General features: G+C 36.1%; 1 protein-coding gene across 1 annotated transcript in view; it reads left to right on the top strand.

The window, feature by feature from the left end:
* LOC121740424 overlaps positions 1 to 20,284 on the top strand; it is a 92,012-nt gene that overhangs the window by 11,837 nt on the left and 59,891 nt on the right. The window contains exon 2 of the mRNA XM_042133113.1: positions 9,010 to 9,123. Coding sequence (XP_041989047.1) covers positions 9,074 to 9,123 — 50 coding nt within the window. The 5' untranslated portion in view covers positions 9,010 to 9,073. The remainder of the gene's footprint in view (positions 1 to 9,009; positions 9,124 to 20,284) is intronic.

Genomic DNA, 20,284 nt, shown 5'->3' with positions numbered 1-20,284 from the left:
ACGAATCCAATTATGTGTTAGCGAAATTTAAAAGGAATCGACGTGGACATTCGATCGACGATATGCTTAGAAAGGTTAAGCTTGGCTTAGTGCCGTGAGAGATTCACCGATTAAAGCGGCTTAAATCATTGGACTTTAGTCAGGGCCGTATTTAGGGAATTTAACCCAGGGCCTCCACAAAAAAGCCCCCAAAAAGGAAACACTTTTTCGCGATTAAGCGGCCTTGTTACCATAATTTGTTATTAACCTACGCACAAAACTGATAACCGCGTAGCCATTCCCAAAATTTTACCTGACTTTCAAAACTTGAATGTTTATCGGAAATCATTCGTTTTCTGTATAAATTATCATTTCCTACCTAAATTATTGAAGTTATCCTTATAATATATTTAGAAAAATAATTTGGACCAGGTCCACTTGATTTTTACCCTGTGGCCTCCACACCACTAAATACGATCCTGACTTTACTTTAAAACTGGATTTATTCGAATGAATTGTACGATCAAAGGTTGTTGAATCATTGTAGCTCAGTTCGTGGTAAATTCGACAGATGAAATTATGGAAGTTAACCTGGTTCGTTTGGTGTCGCTAGTATCAAAGGAGCAAATACAGACTTGTGAAAGTTGTTTTATATTAAGATTTTCATAAAAAATATAACATCAGTAGCAAGAGCTGGTTCTTCAAAGGAAGGCCCTATCCAGTATCCATAGGTACCTAGTGGTAGAGATTTAGATAGTTTTTAAAAATATTGGAGAAGTGAAGCCGATATGAATGTAGTTAAAGAAACTCCATGTCTATTAATAATTTAAACATCAACCGGCCACCAGTAGAAATGCAAAAGTATAGACAAACTGTAGAGATAAACTTAAGGTGAAGTTCTGATCATTTTTCGTTCCGATTAGTTCAATTAAAATGCCACTTTATGACAGACTCTAGTCCTAAAAATTCAAATATTATCCTACTCTATGACATATATTAAAGTCAGTCATAAAGTGGCATTTTCATTGTATTTTTGTCGGTCGCGATTAGCCGCGGTAAAGATCGGAACGGCACCTTATCTTTATGTCCACAGTTTGTCCAAACTTTCGCATTTTTATTGGTGGCCGTGCTAGCCCGGCAGGTCTCAATCGCGCAACATGACCAATACGGAAAGAGATAGCATGATAAGAAAGAGATGCAACGATAATTTTAGAAGCACATCATTTTCCCAGGTCCACGGTCGTATTATTGTGATTATTTATGTATCAATCATCGTTTTAAAGATTCCCTTTGGATCTGATCGCTTAAATGCCAATCATTTTAACGATACTCCTATTCAGATGTAATTCTAAACCAGCGTGATATATACCTTATGATCTTGACGGTAGAGTTGCAATTATTATTCTAGTAACATTAACTGTCCATGAAATAGTGGTGCTTATGGTATAGGAGTGCTTTCTTAGCAAACACACGCGAAGTGAGTGATTGTGAGGAACTGTTTGTTTTCCATTCACTGAAGATATAATAATACGGGTATGTTATGAATATTAGCAATGTGGTGTTAGCGGCTATGCTTTGCTTGAAACAGTGTTTCTTTAATTTCCTATTCTTTATACAATACTCAAATGATAGACCCTGGCAGAGAGTAAAGAACGCTGAAAATAAACTTAAGATGTGTCCTTAACATATTTAAAATGTAGCATTTAGTAGCCAAAAACAATTTTATCTGTCCATCCAAATTTTATCTGTTTATCGCCAAGCGCAGTTTTTACCGTAATGTATTCATTCTGTTACCAATATTGAAGCAGAATGAATACATTGTTTATATAAATTATGATACAAATGGGCCTTTTTTACGGATCTCTGCGTTCACGTACTGACTCGCTGTTGGTCAGTTTTTTTTTAATTTAGTAAAAAAGATGAAATGAAATGTAATGATATACTATACAGTATCCACGTCATGAATTGGTCTCCCTTGTGGAATTTTAATGTAACTAGTCGAACCTTTCTCCTACTTAAAGGATATAATTATAATCTTTGATTTCTTAACAACCGATAATGTAAGGGATATTATTTAGATAATTGAGTTTGAATTGGAATTAGAAGTAGGTTGGGATTGAAATGTTTTTAACGAGATCTTTGACCATAAGAGACGGAATTTAACTTTGATATCGTCATTATAAATAAGTATAAGTTGCGTTTAAAGTCTCATTATATTATTTTGTATAAGTAAGTTAAGTTGATGAAACCTTAAAAACAGGCTTCGTAGAAACAACTCAAATTTTTGTCTCTTTTTGATACCCAAAGGCAAAAGGTAAAAACGGGACCCTATTACTAAAACTTCGATGTCTGTCTGTCCGTCTGTCTGTCTCCAGGCTATATCTCAAGAACAGCTATAGCTAGATATCTGAAATTTTCACAGATTGTTCTCTGATCTGATCTATTGCCGCTATGACAACAAATACTAAAAACAAAATAAATTAAATATTTAAGGGGGGCTCCCATAATTACAACAAACGTAATTTTTATGCTATTTTTTGCTCGATATCAGTAATGGCAATAGTTAGGCACTTGAACTTCACAAAGTACTCAGTTATATTTATAATTTAATAATTAATAATAATATTTAAATAAAATAAATAATAAAGGGGAGCTCCCATACAAAAAAAAAAAAGATTTTTTACCTATCTTTGCTCTATAATGGTACCCTTCTTTTGTTCAAAATCAGATATATCTTTCAGAGGTAAATGACAGCTCCATAAATTATAACGTACCTGTTTCCTACGTTAATTACCAAATCATTTTCTACATAAGAGCTGAATTAGTTCAGAAACGTACTGGAAAATAAAATGTATTATTTTGGTACTCGTCTAGAGTCTTTCGAGAATGCCGTATGTGCTTGGGCAACCATACGGACATTTAAAATCTTGTCCTAGGCACCACAGTATGAATTAATTTCTCTGATAGTACATTTCACAACCAAATTTCAAAACCTATGTATAGAGATCAAAGCTTTCATATCTAACAATCCGTATCTTTGAATAAAACACAAGTTGTGAGTCTAAACGGTACTAATTGTGGAATAACGGCATCATACCATAACTAAGTTCTCATGGATGCCGCGTCGAATTGCCACGTGGGTAAACGAATTACCATGAAGTTTCGACTTTACGACGTATTCTTGGACCTCAAAGTAGGCTTTATGATGATGACATAAAGGTCACTAGAAATGTAGAGGTAAATGATTGTAAAATGACTGTAGAAAAGAATATAATTTATTTCAGGCTTTGGTGGCACTGTAGTATATTATTATGGCGGGAGATGAACTGCTGCTAGCAACTCCGTTGCACCAAAGTTAGCATATGGCGTGTGGTTTTTCTGCGAAAGCTATTGTATATTCTTTACCGGGACTCTAAATACCTTCAACGAAATTTCATCACAATCGGTTCAGTAACCGTGAACAGCAACAAACAGACAGACATTAACGCATTTATGACATTAGCATTTAGCACCTCACTACACATATTATACTATCAGACACAATATATTCATAACATTATCGCAGCACAACTCTATTGATGTGACGAATGCGTTTTGCCAATTGTGCCTACTAGGGCAGACGTGAATAGATCTAAGCTTAACCCTTGTGCAAGCCCACCGACCGTGGTGGGTCGAACGAGTTGACCGGAACATCGGCTATTACATGGTTAACTATGTGTAACATAGGCTTTACTTTGTCGTTAAATCCATACTAATATTATCAATGTGACAGTGTGTCTGTCTGTCAGTAACCTCTTCACGCCCAATCCGCTGAACCGAATTTGCTGAAATTTGGTATAGATAGTATGGAGACGAAATTGACACCGAAGAATTGTCGAGAATTCCGCGGAAAACGCGCGTCCAATTTTTTGGCTCGTATTTAATTTGTGTGTTACACTGTTGACATAAAGTTCATTGTTCTATATACAGTTCCGTTGCAAAAAGTCGCTTCCATTCTATACCGCGCCGGTATAAATTGAGCCTAAGGTTCACAGTCTTCTGGCGGCTGTAAAAGTCTAGTAGTTTCAAGACTAGTCGGTCACAATAGGATAATGCGCGTTTCTACAGTTTGTGGTATTGAGGTGAGCCGTGAGTGTATTATCATGTATTTGACACTGGCAGGGTCGCTAGGTACAGGACTTTCAAATTTTAATTGGTTCTATTCAAGGTGCCTACTTGAAAAGTTAAAGATGCAAAAGTAAACTATGTAGTTGTTTTAAACGGTCTTTGGTACATCAAATACTCCATTTTATTTCTGTATATCTCTGTATATAGATTTGAATTGCGTGAGTGAGACGTTGAGTGTTACTTCCCAAATAAATTCAATAATTATGTGGATTCGCTATTAAGAGAAATGAAAAAAAAGTACGTGTAATATCTATATCTGTCTCCCTTACCTCAAGCCTATACCGCACAACGCGATAGAGACAACTGCAGCAGAAAATCAACGATTCGTTGTCCCCTAATTCCTTCTCCAAAACTTCAAAATTAAAGAAAGGCTTGAGCTGTGTTCCTATGTTTTATTTTTTTTTCTAGCCAAATCTGTTTTCTGGATGTTTGAACACAGCGGAAAATCTGGCCTTTTTTTGGGTTTTTAAACGTTCATATTATCTTATTTAATAATTAAATTATGAAAAAAAAGAAAACATAGGGACATTGTATTAGTGGCCGTAGATATTCAGGAAAAAAATCATAACTCTACTAGCATTATCCAGGGAGGAAACAGGGGACAACGTTTGTATGGAAAAAAGGGCGGTGTGGACTCCTCTTGAGGCTATATCTGGGTGCACGGGAGTGCCCCCGCCAAGATATTCGTAGTTCGTTCTGATATTGCAACTGGAAAAAATGATTTGCGAATTGCACACTGTAAGTCAGCAAATTGGGTTAGAGCTAAATACTATTAAAACTAAAATTATGACCAACTTTACCTTATTGCCGATAAGAGTAAATGGTAAACCACTGGACTATCTACAAGAATATGTCTATCTAGGAAAACAAATATCTTTCTCTAAGTCTCGACAGCTAGATGAAGTAACAAGAAGAATCAACATCACATGGAACAAGTTTTGGAGCTACAAAGAGGTACTAAAATCAAATATGCCTATATCTCTCAAGAAGAAAGTACTAGACTCCTGCTTACTTCCATGTCTCTCGTACGGTAGCCAAACCTGGATATATAATAATTCTATAAAAAATAAAATACAAATTTGCCAAAGATCCATGGAACGCAGTATTTTAAATATAAAAAGAAGGGACAGAAAACGAAACTCAGATATTAGAGAAATAACAAACGTTATTGATGCTTTAGAACATTGTCAAAAACTAAAGTGGAAATAGGCAGGACAATATATATAGCGCGGATGAATAAACAGAAATGGACATACAAAGTAACTAACTGGACGGGACCACAATACAAACGAAAAAAAGAAAGACCAAGAACAAGATGGATGGACGATATAATAAAAATAGCCGGAAAAGACTGGATGATTAAGGCAAATGATAGAGATGCTGATTTTTGACGTGGGAGAGCCATGCTTCGGCACGAAGGGGCCGGCTCGACCGGAGAAATACCACGTCCTCACAGAAAACCGGCGTGAAACAGCACTTCCGCTGTGTTTCGCCGAGTGAGTGAGTTTACCGGAGGCCCAATGCCCTTTTCCTTTCCCTCCCCTATTTCCTTCCGTACCCTCCCCTATTCCCTTCCGTACCCTCCCCTATTACCCCTTAAAAGGCCGGCAACGTCCCCGTTTGCTCGTTTGCCCTCTTATTTAAAAAAAAAAAAAAAAAAAAGATGCATGGCAAAGTATGGAGGAGGCCTATACTCGTAGAGAGGTCCTAATAACAACTAATAATGTAATAATTTAATAATTAATGAATGATAATATTAATCCGTAATATTATTTATTTTATTTATTTATAATTTATTGTGCACAGGAAAACATAACAATAATATAACAGTTTACACGGAAAGACGACACAAAGGATCTGCTTATTTCTAAAAATAAATCTCTTCCAGCAGCCCTACGGAGAGAGATAGGATAAAAAACAACAGCAGATAGGACGTGCACGAAAACATACAATAATAATAATATATTATTATGCTCGTTAAAAGTAAAACTAATACCGTACTATTCTAAAACGACAAAAGATGATACAATATATACAAAAACAAATAAATAATAAATATCAATGTAATTCAAAATGCTATATTTATAAAATATAATAATGTACTTAACTATAATAAATAAATACTATATGTATATATAATAACGGTAATATTAATAATGTAACTAAATTTTTTTTTGCTAATAATATTTGAATTGTTCATAAATACTTAATTAAAAATTAGAAAATGTATTAAAACAAATAAAACACTGTAATTTTATAATATTATCATGTATGCATATTGTAATAATTAAGGAATAAACGAGGCTTAATAAATAAATAAATAAATAAAATATTCGTAGTTACTTCACTTTGTAGACTCTAGACCTTAAATCGTCTTAAAAATATGTAAGTTCAAACACTTCAAAGTATAGTCGTAGTCTCAGCCCACAGGCCTCAGCAATAATTCTTTGCGAATATTTAATTTGTAGGTTGTTAATGTTAACAACATCTTACATCGGTTAGATCAAATATGAAACCTACACCTAAAAGTTAAACGGCTATATCAAACATCTTCAACAACAGTGCGATGTAGATGACCGGAGTACATTAACAAGTATATGAAACTATTCGTGCTAGCTATATCGCGATGTAGACGACCAGCAGCGACATCTATTATTATCAATAGAAAAAAATAGCAAAAAATCACGTTTGTTGTATGAGAGCCCCCCAAAATATTCAATTTATTTTGTTTTTAGTATTTGTTGCTTAAGTAGCAAGGGGGTCCACAAATTACGTGAGGTGTTTTTACAAATTTTCTGATCCCCCCTCTCCCCGTGGTTAGATTTCGTGAGATTAACGTGTTGGATTGTTTGACAGTCAGTAGATGTATCATGTAATTCTCGTATATAAGGTCAATGTATGAATGAAATTATTTTCTTTGGAAACGAATTAGGGTGGGTTGCAATAGAGGCGTTGTTATAGTTATTAGCTAAAGTTAAGGTTATCGTCAAATATTAGGTCCATAATTGACTTTAACAAGGGATTTGACAGTTCATTTGACATTTTTATAGGTAGTTAAAGTAAGTTGGTGCAACTCACTCTTAGGTTGGGTTGCACCAGAGGCGTGGTTAAAGTTAAAGTTAAGGTTAAAGTTATGTTTATAGCTATGGCTAAATTTAACTTTAACTTTAACCTTAACTTTGACCGGAAAAATTGACAGATGGCAGCTGATCCAACAAGGTTATAAATGAACGTGGGCCACCAACAGCGCCCCCTGCTGGTAAAGGAGAACTGTCAAAAATGGCGTTTTTATATGATGACAGCGTTAGTTACTTTTTTCGCCACGTGCATTTAAAACCTTGTCGCGCTCTATGGTTATGGTTAAATATGGCGTCTTGATGGCGTCCATTTTTAACTTTAACCAAAGATTTGACATTTTGCATTGTAGTTAAAGTTATAGTTAAAGTTAGTTGGTGCAACCTAACCTTAATGAATGATCTTAATCGTATTACGATTACAGTACCTACTCCCAAATTAATAATGCGCATGGAAATCTTGAAGTCTAGTAATATTGTTCCGTTTTTACCCTCTGGGTACGGAAACCTAAAAGTAATTCACCCAAAAAAAAATAAACTAAAAGAAAAACAACATAAACCAACTTACAAAAAGAAATGAAATCCCACCACAAACATTTTCATGTAAAATGTTGCCAAGATGAGAACATATAGTTCGTGGTTAAACTTTTTAATCGGGACTTAACGCGACTTAGTTAAGTAGTAATGCTACTACGAGTACATACTACTTAAATAAGTCGCGTTAAGTCCCGATTAAAAAGTTTAATTATAATGCAACGCGAAAGTTTAAAATGTTATATAGTTCGTGGTGTCAAAAAGTAGTGAGATCTCATGTAGAGCCAAGTTTCTAACCTTACAGACCAGCCCTAAATTTAAAAACCTTAATTTTACACTAAAGCGCGGCAAAATATGTGATAATAATATAATGTGTCAGCCGTACGAGAAGAATCTAAAAACTCTATACATTAGTCAAAATCGGTGTCTTGGCCATGTTGTTATTCGTCATGCTATGGGCTTTGAACTTAATATAATATACTTTTCTGTTGTACTTACTAACTTTTATTTTAAAATGACCAGGCCACCGGTTTTGACTAATGTGTAGAGTTTTTAAATTCTTCTCATACGGCTGACACATTATACGAGTATTATTATCACATATTTTGCCGCGCTTTAGTGTAAAATTAAGGTTTTTAAATTTAGGGCTGAGTCTGTAAGGTTAGAAACTTGGCTCTACATGAGATCTCACTACTTTTTGACACCACGAACTATATGTTCTCGTCTTGGCAACATTTTTACATGAAAATGTTTTTGGTGGGATTCCACGCGTTGCTGTGGCTAATGTGGGCACTACATATAGGCGAACGCGTTGGCCGACACGTAAGCCGGCGCGTTCGCCTATAATACTATGTAGTGCTGACATAAGGTTCTTGTTTAAATATGTATTATAATATTGTAGTAAACTATTCAAGGGGAACAGTAGGAGGACATCAGTCATAAAGACCACCATGCTTTTTTACACACATGCCATTTATAAAAAAACATGGCGACCTCCATGACTGATTTTCTACTAGAGCTGTTCCTTATAATTAGCAATAAAATTATATTGTGACTATAAATTGAGATGTAAGCTATCCTATCATTCGAGTTGAATCAAATTGCACGCGGTGTAGTGTCAAATTGGGCATTGTGAATTAGGGCCCTAGTGTCCATTTGTTTGCGATATCTATACAGTTTATAGTGTCACTATTGATCTTACTAGCGATTAGGTAGTTGCCATTATAAGAGTTGTAACCCTCAATTTCTGTTGCAGGTTGTGACTGTGCATGTGCTATGTGTGAGTCGGCTCGGAGGTGACATTAGTGCTGTTGTGAACGATGATCAGTTGGCGGACTATGAACACGAGTCGTCGGAAATATACACACTGGTAAGTTAAACTGTCCATTCTAATATTATAAATGCGAAAGTATGTCTGTATGTCAGTTACCTCTTCACGCCCAAACGGCTGAACTTTTAGCAAAATTGTGCTGAAATTCGATATGGAGATACTTTGAGTCCCTGGGAAGGACATAGGATAGTTTTTATCCCGGAAAAATGTACGGTTCCCGCGAGACAAACGAATTTTGGCGCAGCAAACACAGCTGGCATCATTAGTAAAACTAAAACGAATACTAATGACTATTCCTACTACAGCAAGTCCACGAAAAGAATAATCTCAGGGATGAGTAAAACTAAAACAGTAAAAACTGATTGACTGACAGAAAGTACTGACTTCGCCACTTAAGTAGTTTTTGAATTCATCGCAACTTTGTTTTGTGAATTAGTGTGAGAAAGGGTCAGCGAAAATTACACGTACACAATAATGTTTTTATGTTTCTTTGGATACTTTGGATGGTCATCTATCGAAAAAAAATGAAAATTTCACTTTTAATAAAAAAAATAAACGGCCCGCAAACCAACGAACATTGCCATAAGACAAAACAAATCAACCTAAAATATTAGGGTCACTTCTGTGCGGTCAGTGATCTTCAATGTTATCAATCGAATCTCGTTCAATAACATTTATTACAAAAAAGATACATACAGCCGAACGTATTACCTCCTCCTTTTGGAAGTCGGTCAAAAATTGGGACTCTCGTTTAGGGCATGATCGGAAATGAGATTCAATACGATGCAATGTGATATTTTAAACAGTTATAACCATATTATTATTTTATGATCCTTACCACGCCTTATTCTAATTTGCTAAATAATGACATTTATTAGCATGATGCACACACACACACACACAAGGTGTGTGCGTGCGCGCGCGCGCGCGCGCGTGTGTGTGTGTGTGTGTGTGTGTGTGTGTGTGTGTGTGTGTGTGTGTGTGTGTGTGTGTGTGTGTGTGTGTAATATTTGTGTGTGTGTGTAGTCACCACCAAAGATTACTCCACGAGATTTCTAGCGTACTCGTACCTGCAATAGTACAGTATAAGGTAGAATCTACTTCTATTTCTTGTAATTTGTAACTTACACCAGCTTGAGTTGTTGCTAATCGTGTGTCAAATCTCTTCCATAAATATAAATAATGAAAACAGAGAGTTATGAGATTAATCTATGATTATTATCTTTAACTCGAAATGGCGCTAGTGGGCCCAGAGTGCTTAGTCAAAAAACACAGCAAAGTTCGATATTTAAACTGTAGGGATTTGACATCTAACTTCGCTATCGAAACTGGGGAGTGCATTTTGACTAAGCACCCAAGATCGCTAAAGTATTTGGGTTCAGTCGTGATTGCGCACTATATCGATGAAGATACAGATCGCCGTGGGCGGAATTCTGTTTGTTTATTGTTGTGCAGCTTAACTGAGTTCAGCTTAATGAGGATTGTGTACTTACCGAATAGAGTGAAATATAAACGAGCAAACAGGTCACCTGATGGAAAGCAACATCCGTCGCCCATGGACACTCGCAGCATCAGAAGAGCTGCAGGTGCGTTGCTGGCCTTCTAAGAGGGAATAGGGTAATAGAGGAGGGTAGGGATGGGAAGGGAAGGAATAAGGGAGGGTAGGGAGGGAATAGGGTAGGGGATTGGGCCTCCGCTAAACTCACTCACTCGGCGAAACACAGCGCAAGCGCTGTTTCACGCGGGTTTTCTGTGAGAACGTGGTATTTCTCCGGTTAAGCCAGCCCATTCGTGCCGAAGCATGGCTCTCCCACGTATAAATCTGGCTAATCGAATTGTCTGTATTGTCTTGCCAGTCTGCTTAGTGTGATCAAGGTATTAAGGTTCTCACCGGGAGCATTCGCTCGTAATGTAACGTTACAGAGTCGAGCATTACATCAGTGAGGGAGGAGAACCGAGTATTACAATGCCTTATAATGATACAATGTGTAACATCTTGATACAACTTGTAACATCAATGCTACGTGACAGTAAAGTCAGCTTGCTATCGAATGCTCAATGTCGAATCTATAATGTTACATTACACGCGAATACTCCCGGTGAGGGAGCACCTTTAGGGCCTGATTAGATTAGAGACAGTGCTCTCGGCCGAGCATATCCATATTAAATATGCTGAGCCAAGAGCACTGTCTCGCCACAGCTGTACTCGGTAAATGTAATCAGGCATTAGGGCCTGATCTAAGGCATCGCATCTAAGGCATTCATTACACAGTAGGTTTTGCTGTCAGTTTCACCACAGTCATGGCTGCAACTGATGGATAACCTACTGAAGTTGATTGACGAAAATCTGGATATCTTGATTTTTGCTTCATGCCATCAGTCACGAATTTTGAGTGAGTGTTGTCACATCTGACAAAATAGGAAAAAAATTAGAAACGTATACCTTTGAAAAAGGCTTTGACTGACATAAAACTGAAGAGAATTGAGTGACCGTCTAATACCACTCGTCAGACCGTCAGTCACCATAAGTCAAACATAATTCATGATTGACGGAATTGACTGTCGCTTGCATGAGCGTATAATGGATGCCTAACGAGTAGAATGATGAGACAGTGCTTAAGCCAAGCACATCCATGTTATACATGCCGAGTGCGCGGCCGAGAGCACTGCCTCGCCACTCTACTCGGTATGTGTGATCATCGCGTAGTGAGGATTGTGTACTCAAGATTATAGTTTCCAAGTTTAGCATTGTCGTATTCGTAAAATTTTCCCTGGTACAGGCCACGGCAGGTTTTAATGATACAACAGAATAGAAAAGCAAAGTGTACAAAATCGCGTGCATGTGCATATTTGCATATGGGAATGCATATTATTATATTTTTTATAAAGCGTTATTGCATATTTTGATTCTTTAATTTAAAGTGCATATTTCAGGAGTTGTTGACAGTCTGATTAAACAAAATTTTCTCATTGAAACATTATAACCCTTTGATCGCAGTAATATTATTATAATAAGAGTAAATCTCAATTTACACCGCCGCGGAATGGAACGGAAGCGAATTTTTGCGACGAAACTGTACATAGCACAATAAACTTAATCATTATAAATATCAACAGTATAAGACACAAATTAAGTACCAGCCAAAAAATTGGACGCGCGTCTTCCACGGAATTCTCGAGAATTCTCCAGTGCCAATTACCTCGCATAAGGCAAAATTGATGCTTCCATTCCGTTCTATTCCGCAGCGGTATAAATTGAGCCGAAGTAAACTTGAAATTCTTACAATAATTGGCTTTTTATTACTCATTATATGCATATTTCGACATTTTGATAGTGCATAGTATTATAACGCGTATACGTAGCGATGGTAATGATAGTAAAATAACTATGATATTGATAATAAACTTAGAGAATCTCGTAGATTGTAAAAGGTTTAATAATTTATGGTATAATCGCCATATGACAGGTAAAGTAACATTGTAATATTATGCGTTATAAAAGTGTTGGGGTTATGGCTTATTATAGGTTTTCTTATTTTGTAATGCCAGTGTAAACTATGAAGACTTAGTAACTTTGCTAATGAGTTAATGAATTTTATAGAAGGACTAAATGACGCCCGCAACTCTGTTGCATCAAAATTCGTTTATCACGCGGGAATCGTCATTTTTTCCGGAATAAAAGGTATCCTAATATCTCATTTCCGGGACAAAAAAATTCTGAACCGAATTTGCTGAAATTCGGTTTAGAATTTTTTTAGTATCGTTTTTATTGTATCTTTTTCTAATATAGCTACCTAGCTATATTAGAAAAAGATACACGAATAAACACATTTAATGATTATAGTTAGGTTTAGACGGTAATTACTAATTGGTAAATAGCAATCAACAAATATTTAATCATCTACCTGCTTTACAAATTATTATTTTATTTTATGATATTTTTGGTTTCGGATAATGACGGAGGATTGACTCGCGGCGCCCCTCTTGCCTATCCACGGCGCACCAGGGCGCCGCGGCGCACACTTTGGGAACCCCTGACTTATAAATATAGATCCATAGGAAACTTATAAATTGTAAGTTTCATCTGGCTTTACAATTTGATGAAATATATTTTTCATGCATTCCATCCTAGCTATGGGGAGCGATCTTAAAGTTTTGCGTAGCGTATACGGTTGGTGCCGAAAAATTTCCGTTCTCACACTGTATTGATTAATTGAGTGTTGTTCAAACAATCGCAGTACGCTTGGATGGTATTGAAGTGGATAACTGAATTATTATCGAGGAATGAGCTTACGAAGACTTATCGTAGTCATCGACTAGGGTTAAGAATTAAGAAATTATTTTTTAGCTTCTTATTTTTTTAATATTTTGTGATCCCTAAATTAATTCGTACTTACGACTTACCTCCTAGTCACAGGTCACATTTGTTCGAAAGAGTGTTTTCTAATTTTACATCTAAAATTGAGACCACGTCATTATTTCAAATTTTGCGATTCAATTTATTGAAATGTGATGTCACTTAATCTTAGCACACCATGTCGATCGCCTCCCCTCCTCTATGTGACATACTTTATGGATGACCCCTTATCTTAATTAGATCTATGCAGTTTATACACGTAGTTATATCTACGATTTGCGATTACTACAGATTGTAAATTGTGAGAAATATAGAATGGAATAGAATGATTTATTGCATAAAATATGTGGTATATAAAGGTCTTACGATATGGATACATACAATATACATGGATCCGACATTCTACCTTGTAAGTGACGTGCAAAATAATTAATTGTACAGGGCATTAACAAAATACTAAAATTAAATAATAAGTCATTAACTCATTACTCATTACATAAAAGATAACATTAATTAAATCCATTAAGTACATCATTAATTATACATTGGTTAAATTGTATACTTAATCGTAATACTAAAAATTATAATTATCTTGCTATATTAAAAGCTATGACACAAAATTCGATGTTCCATAAATCGATTAACTTTTAGCCTAAAGGTGAAACGATATCGCCGCAATAAAATCGATATGATATTGAATCGTTTTGTTTTCGAGATTTTATCTTTAATTAAAACACTGACCGGCTGTTATCTTTATTCGATTAATTTTAATTAATGTTCCATCGGATAAAATTAAAGAGAATACTTTTTCTGATAACCTATAGAGATCGAATGTGGGGTCGAACAACTTGGACTCGAATTGAAGTTGAGTCACGGAAGATGATAAGTGTTGGGTCATTATTTGAAATTGTACATAATATCATCCATACTTCTGTCTGTCAGTTTACCTGTCATTTTGTACTATTCACTTATAGCACTGAACCGCTATGACGATAAAAAGTAAAAGTTTCTTAAATAGTTTACCAACTCGTAGCAGCTCTAAATGTATGATGTCCAGCAGGCCTAAAATGGTCACATTTAGCAATTCCTCTCAATCAATTCAGCAAATGAATTGTCAAAACTGTCAAACTGACAAATATCAAATCAATACGAATTACTAGACATGAATTGCAAGCAGACTTGCATTTTGCGATTTAAAAAAAATCATATTATGAATCATAATATGATTCTCCAAAGCGACCACTTTAGCCCCTCTGATCAGTTACTTTTTAGAAATTATGTTTGCACAATATTAGTTACATATATGACAATAATTATTACTGTCTTAACATAATTAACACAAATATAAATAATTGAAGAACTCTTTGATACATATTGGTAAGCTCCAATACATACGAGTAGAAGTAAGGTAATGTAAATTTTAATAATATATTTTAATTAACCAGAAGGCTATCTCAAAAAGATGGCAGATATAATTAATGATAACATTAAAATTCCAGTAAGATGCTACTTATGTGACCCCTTTATCTACCTTTATGGTGGGCTCTATTTATATGTTTTAAAAACAATATCATCATTTACTAGAATTTTATTAAGGCTCTAATATAACGTTAATAATGGGTTGTTTTTAAGCTACTTTGACAGCACTTTAGTGTTTTTCATTTGTTTACGTCAAAATGCTTACAAATGAAAAATGTTGTTGAATAGATAAACTACCTTCAAAGAAACCCAGAATATTGGGCACATATTATAATATAGTGTTTCTGTGCATTTTTAAAAATCAAACATACTTTTTATATCATCAAAAACTTTACAAAATTGAATGCACATACATATTTTAAATCTTAATACACAACTTATGTTATACCGAAATTGGACACTGATCTTTATGTCATTCGACTGTCCCTAAAGCACTGTAATAAACGTTTCGGAGGTGCGCTCCACATACAGACGGACTTGTGAAAAATGCGAGTTGATGAAGCGTGCGCGCATTCCGCCGCATAATGTACTTTCATTTCGCACAAAAAGCGACTTTTATCGCACGATCGCATACGATGTTGCAGCGAATACGCGCTTAACGCGAACCGCGAAAAGTGGCGAAAAAGACGCAGCGAGATGCTGTCGCATTGTTGGACTACGGTTACACGGTCAGTCGGGCATCAGTCTGAGACTGACGCCAGAATAATAGCTGAAAAGTACATATAAAAAATATCAGTCGATCAGTCAAACTGTTACATGATCATTCTCCCGTCATTCCTGAGTCCTGACCAAACTGATGGACTCAACTGACGTCAGACTGACCGTGTAACCGTAGTATTTGATACGTGAGCAGGCGTCTAGCTACCGCCGTATATGCCGTATCAGTATAGAAGCCCCCCCCCCCTCCCCCCGGGCCACAAGGTCAAAGTGCGTTAGCAAACATTAAAGAGAAATTTTCCATTTCTTTTATTAAATTCACAAAATATTATGAGAAAAGTAAAGGCAACCTTTTCTGAGGGCCCAAACAAATATTTTATTTCGTGTGCTAAGGCACGCGACGCTTCTCTACTCAGATTTCGTGCGGTTTGCAACATAAATAGCTTTAGTTGAAATTACAACGTGACGAGGCAATACGATGCATTTTTTTTTATGAAATAAGGGGGCAAACGAGCAAACGGGTCACCTGATGGAAAGCAACTTCCGTCGCCCATGGACACTCGCAGCATCAGAAGAGCTGCAGGTGCGTTGTCGGCCTTTTAAGAGGGAATAGGGTAATAGGGGAGGGAAGGGATGGGAAGGGAAGGGAAGGGAATAGGGGAGGGTAGGGAAGGGAATAGGGTAGGGGATTGGGCCACCGGTAAACTCACTCACTCGGCGAAACACAGCGCAAGCGCTGTTTCACGCCGGTTTTCTGTGAGAACGTGGTATTTCTCCGGTCGAGCCGGCCCATTCCTGCCGAAGCATGGCTCTCCCACGTTTAAACGAGCCATTCAAAACTGCACTTTATTTACTACAGAGAACATTCAATTGACAGACTTGCTGCTGTGTTGGACTGCCCAATCCAATGAATGCCTCATTTTAAAATGCATCGCATCGCTTCGTTACGTTGCTATGTGAACTGACCTTTAGAACCAATACGTAAATACTCTTAAGTCCACTGATCGAGGTCAAATGTGTAAGGAAGTTTTATTGAGTGCAATATAATATAAATAAAAATAATTGGTTGAAAGTTCGAGAGTGCAAGTGGCAATCAATATGTTTGTTTGGTTTTATTATCAAATAAACCGAACAATTTATGGTGTATTTTCGGAAGCTTAACGAAATAGAGTCCTAGTCCCTGACCCACCGAAAAGAACCGATAAAAACTAGGGCCTTGGTCTTGCATCCGTACTCTTCAAATACTGTAGTGCCTGGGACAAGATTTTAAATGTCCCCAGCGCATACGGCATTCTCGGCTCTCGCGACATAGTCGGCCTAGTCCAGAGGAATGAGCAGGTCAATACGTCTGGGACCAACCAAGTGCGGGTTTCCTCACGATGTTTTCCTTCATCATACGAGCGTCCATATTATGTACTTGAGATCTGAAAATTACTCATAGGTACACGCCTTTAACCGGGATCGGACCTGCACCCTTCGAGTGCGAACCAAACCCAAACCCACTAGGCCACGGACGCTCTTAATGTAATGAACCGATAAAGTACAGATAAAAAAACAAGTAAAGTGCAAAATATAAAGTACGAACACTTAAACCATTTTCTTACTCTATAATCTATGGCACAACTAAGTCACAACAGTTCGAAAGTTCATTTCGAGTGATTAAAGAACGAATGAGTCGAGACAAGAATTATGCTTGAGCACCTGTGGCTCAGGAATTTTAGGCGTAGGCGGACATCGGTTTCGTTTGTAAAAAACTGTACGTCTTCAAGATTGATTGTCAAGACATATTAAGATTCATATGAAGCTACGAATAATGAAAACTAAGGAAACGTTTAACTCCCGTACTTCAACCGTTTTGAATTTGGTTCCTTTTCGCACACCAAAATATGGCAATAACGACGAAACACTACACTCACGAAATAAAGCCGTTGACATTAATTGTCACTTTTATATATTTTACACAAAATTGTTTACCGAATACATGCATAAAGTATGCATGTATTCGGGTCACATTTTTTGACACAGTTACTCTTCCTTAGTTTTTATTATTATTCGTAGATCGATATTGCCCGCAATGAAGAGCGAAATTCGTTTATGGATTAAAATTGTAGATTTTCAGGGTTAAAAATATCCTATGTCCTTTACAGGACTCAAAGTATAGTCTTGGATACCTCATCCAAATAGGTTTACGGCCATTCCCAATATTTGATATATCTCTGGTTTTGCCCTACTAGAGATAGGAATAACTCACATTAGACATTAGAGACATATATTTTATGTCAATTGTGAGCTATTCCTATCTCTAGTAGGGCAAAACCAGAGATAGATCAAATATTGGGAACGGCCGTAAGTGGCATAAGCATACAAAGATATATAGCAGAGCTAGGAGGTAGAGAGATAGAGACAGACAGGGTCAGGCAGACACACTTTCGCCTTTATAATATTAGTATTTAGTACAGATTTTGTAAGCAACGTCTTGTAGCAACTCAGTAAGTAGCGACTAAAAAAATATTGTATAAAGCCTATACGGTCCTACTGTAATGGCGCTTTAAAATAATTAAGTAGTTACTCAATCTGGCACATTAAGAGGATACACCAGGGGCGAGAGAAATTGGAAATAGGTATTTGAAAATGTATTGCTGTCTCACCAATCTCAAGTTTCCCACCGCAGAGCGCGATAGAGACAACACGACAAAAGTTCTAATAAAAGAACAGAAAATCTTCGATTCGTTGTCCGCTGATTGCTTCTCCTTTTTTTTTCATTAAGAATTAAAGCAAGGCTTGAGCTGTGTTCCTATGTTTTATTTTTTTTTGTACATTTTAGCCAGTTTTGTTTTCTGGGTGTGTGAACACAGAGGAAAATCTGGCCATATTTTTGGTTTTTTGGACGTTCTTATCTTTTTGAATAATAAAATTATGAAAAAAAGAAAACATAGGGATATGCTAATATTGGCCATAGATATTCAAGAAAAAATCATAACTCTACCTGCATTATCCAGGGAGGAAACAGGGGACAACGTTTGTATGGAAAAACGGCGGTGTGGACTCCTCTTAAATATAATTTTAACAAATAACTGTCCATAAATTATGGCTACAGAATAGAACAGATATCCAATAAATTATTCTTTACCAAGCCCTTTGGCAGTAAATTGTTTCAAAGACATCTTCATTGCTGGAAGATTTTCTACATACTCGCTGAACCATGCTGCCCTTAATACCTCTCGGTGTGAACGATATGACACTTAAATTATTATTACACCCTACCTAATGTTAGGCCGCCCGTCACACCGGCGTGTAACCGGCAAATGGGCAAATAGGCCGCACATTACACTGTCATGTAATTTGTATTACGACTATAATTTGTATGAGAGTTGGAGAAAAGTGATTGAGAGAGTGGTTATTATTGTATTAGTATCGGTTGGTGATTGAAAAATTACAGCCCGTGGCATTCCTTTATGGCACTTCAAATTGGCTCAAATTGCATACATTGACATTATTAATAGGACCTTGATTTAATGTAGTTTCGTGTAGTTACTGTACTTTCGTACTTAATGAATTATTCAAAGTACTAAAATGATTAGAGAATGGAGATGCATGATGTTTGCGATTCAGAGTAAGAAAAATATTATTATACATTTACTTTTCAAATAAGGAAAGAGTGTCTATTATTCAATTTTCAATGCTTCAGAATTAATGTTTGATTTTAGTGTTAATGCATAAAAGTGCGAATATCTAAAAGGTATTTTCGCTTTTAATAATGTTCGTTTCTTATTTTAATTTATTATGACATTTTACACTTGCTTTTCAAAATCTCTAATTACCTGCCTGATTTTGGTTTCTTATGAATAATGTTTTGAATTTAAATGTCAGCTTTATTACTATCAATATAATTAATGTTATTATATTATTATTTTATATAAGTATTATATTTTAATAATATTACCTTGTTAATTATGATTAAGTATCTCTTCAAACTGAAAACATTCATTATATGTAAGCATTAGACACACAACTGTTTTAGTTTTTCTATCGGGTTTTCCTGATATTCTGATAATGCTTACAATAACGTTACATTGATGGTAATGTGTCGGGGGTCAATAAAAAAGTAAAAAAGCAATACACATTATTGCTCAAAAAGTTTTTGCACCGTCTATTATTGACGTGTCAAACCTGAAGCGTCGTAAAACAAGTTTTATTACATGTGTGTGTGACAGGCGGTCGCGTTTCATGGTGAGCGCTTCTACTAACAATGTAGATAATAAAGACATAACTGTCAATAAGTCACACTCGTTACTCCCAGACAATCTAATGCCACGAAAACTCGCGAATAGATATTGCTGAGACCCCACGTATGGCGACAGTTATTTTAAAGACCTTTACGCTGACGAAATGAGGATCATAGGGAGACTTGTTTGTAAGAACTATACGTTTGTATACCTCGGGATAAAACTTTTTTTATCCTATCCCTAAGTATCTCTAAGTATCTCGATTCTCCATAGCCCACAGTCCATCTTCAAAGGTTCAGCGATTCTTTGCCGAGTCTAAAAAGAACAAGATACGCTCTAAACACATAACCCTCCTGGCAGTCGGGTAAAAAAAAAATGGAATAATAATTTAGAATCCTGTGATATTCATATTACTAGAGATCGCCCAATGGTCGAAATTCGACCTTAGTTTCAACAATATTAGGACTACTACCTATATTTT

Source organism: Aricia agestis, chromosome 3, assembly GCF_905147365.1.
Source record: "Aricia agestis chromosome 3, ilAriAges1.1, whole genome shotgun sequence".
Taxonomy (NCBI): domain Eukaryota; kingdom Metazoa; phylum Arthropoda; class Insecta; order Lepidoptera; family Lycaenidae; genus Aricia; species Aricia agestis.
Note: the sequence above shows the minus strand (reverse complement) of the source record. Positions and strands in the feature narration are given on the sequence as shown.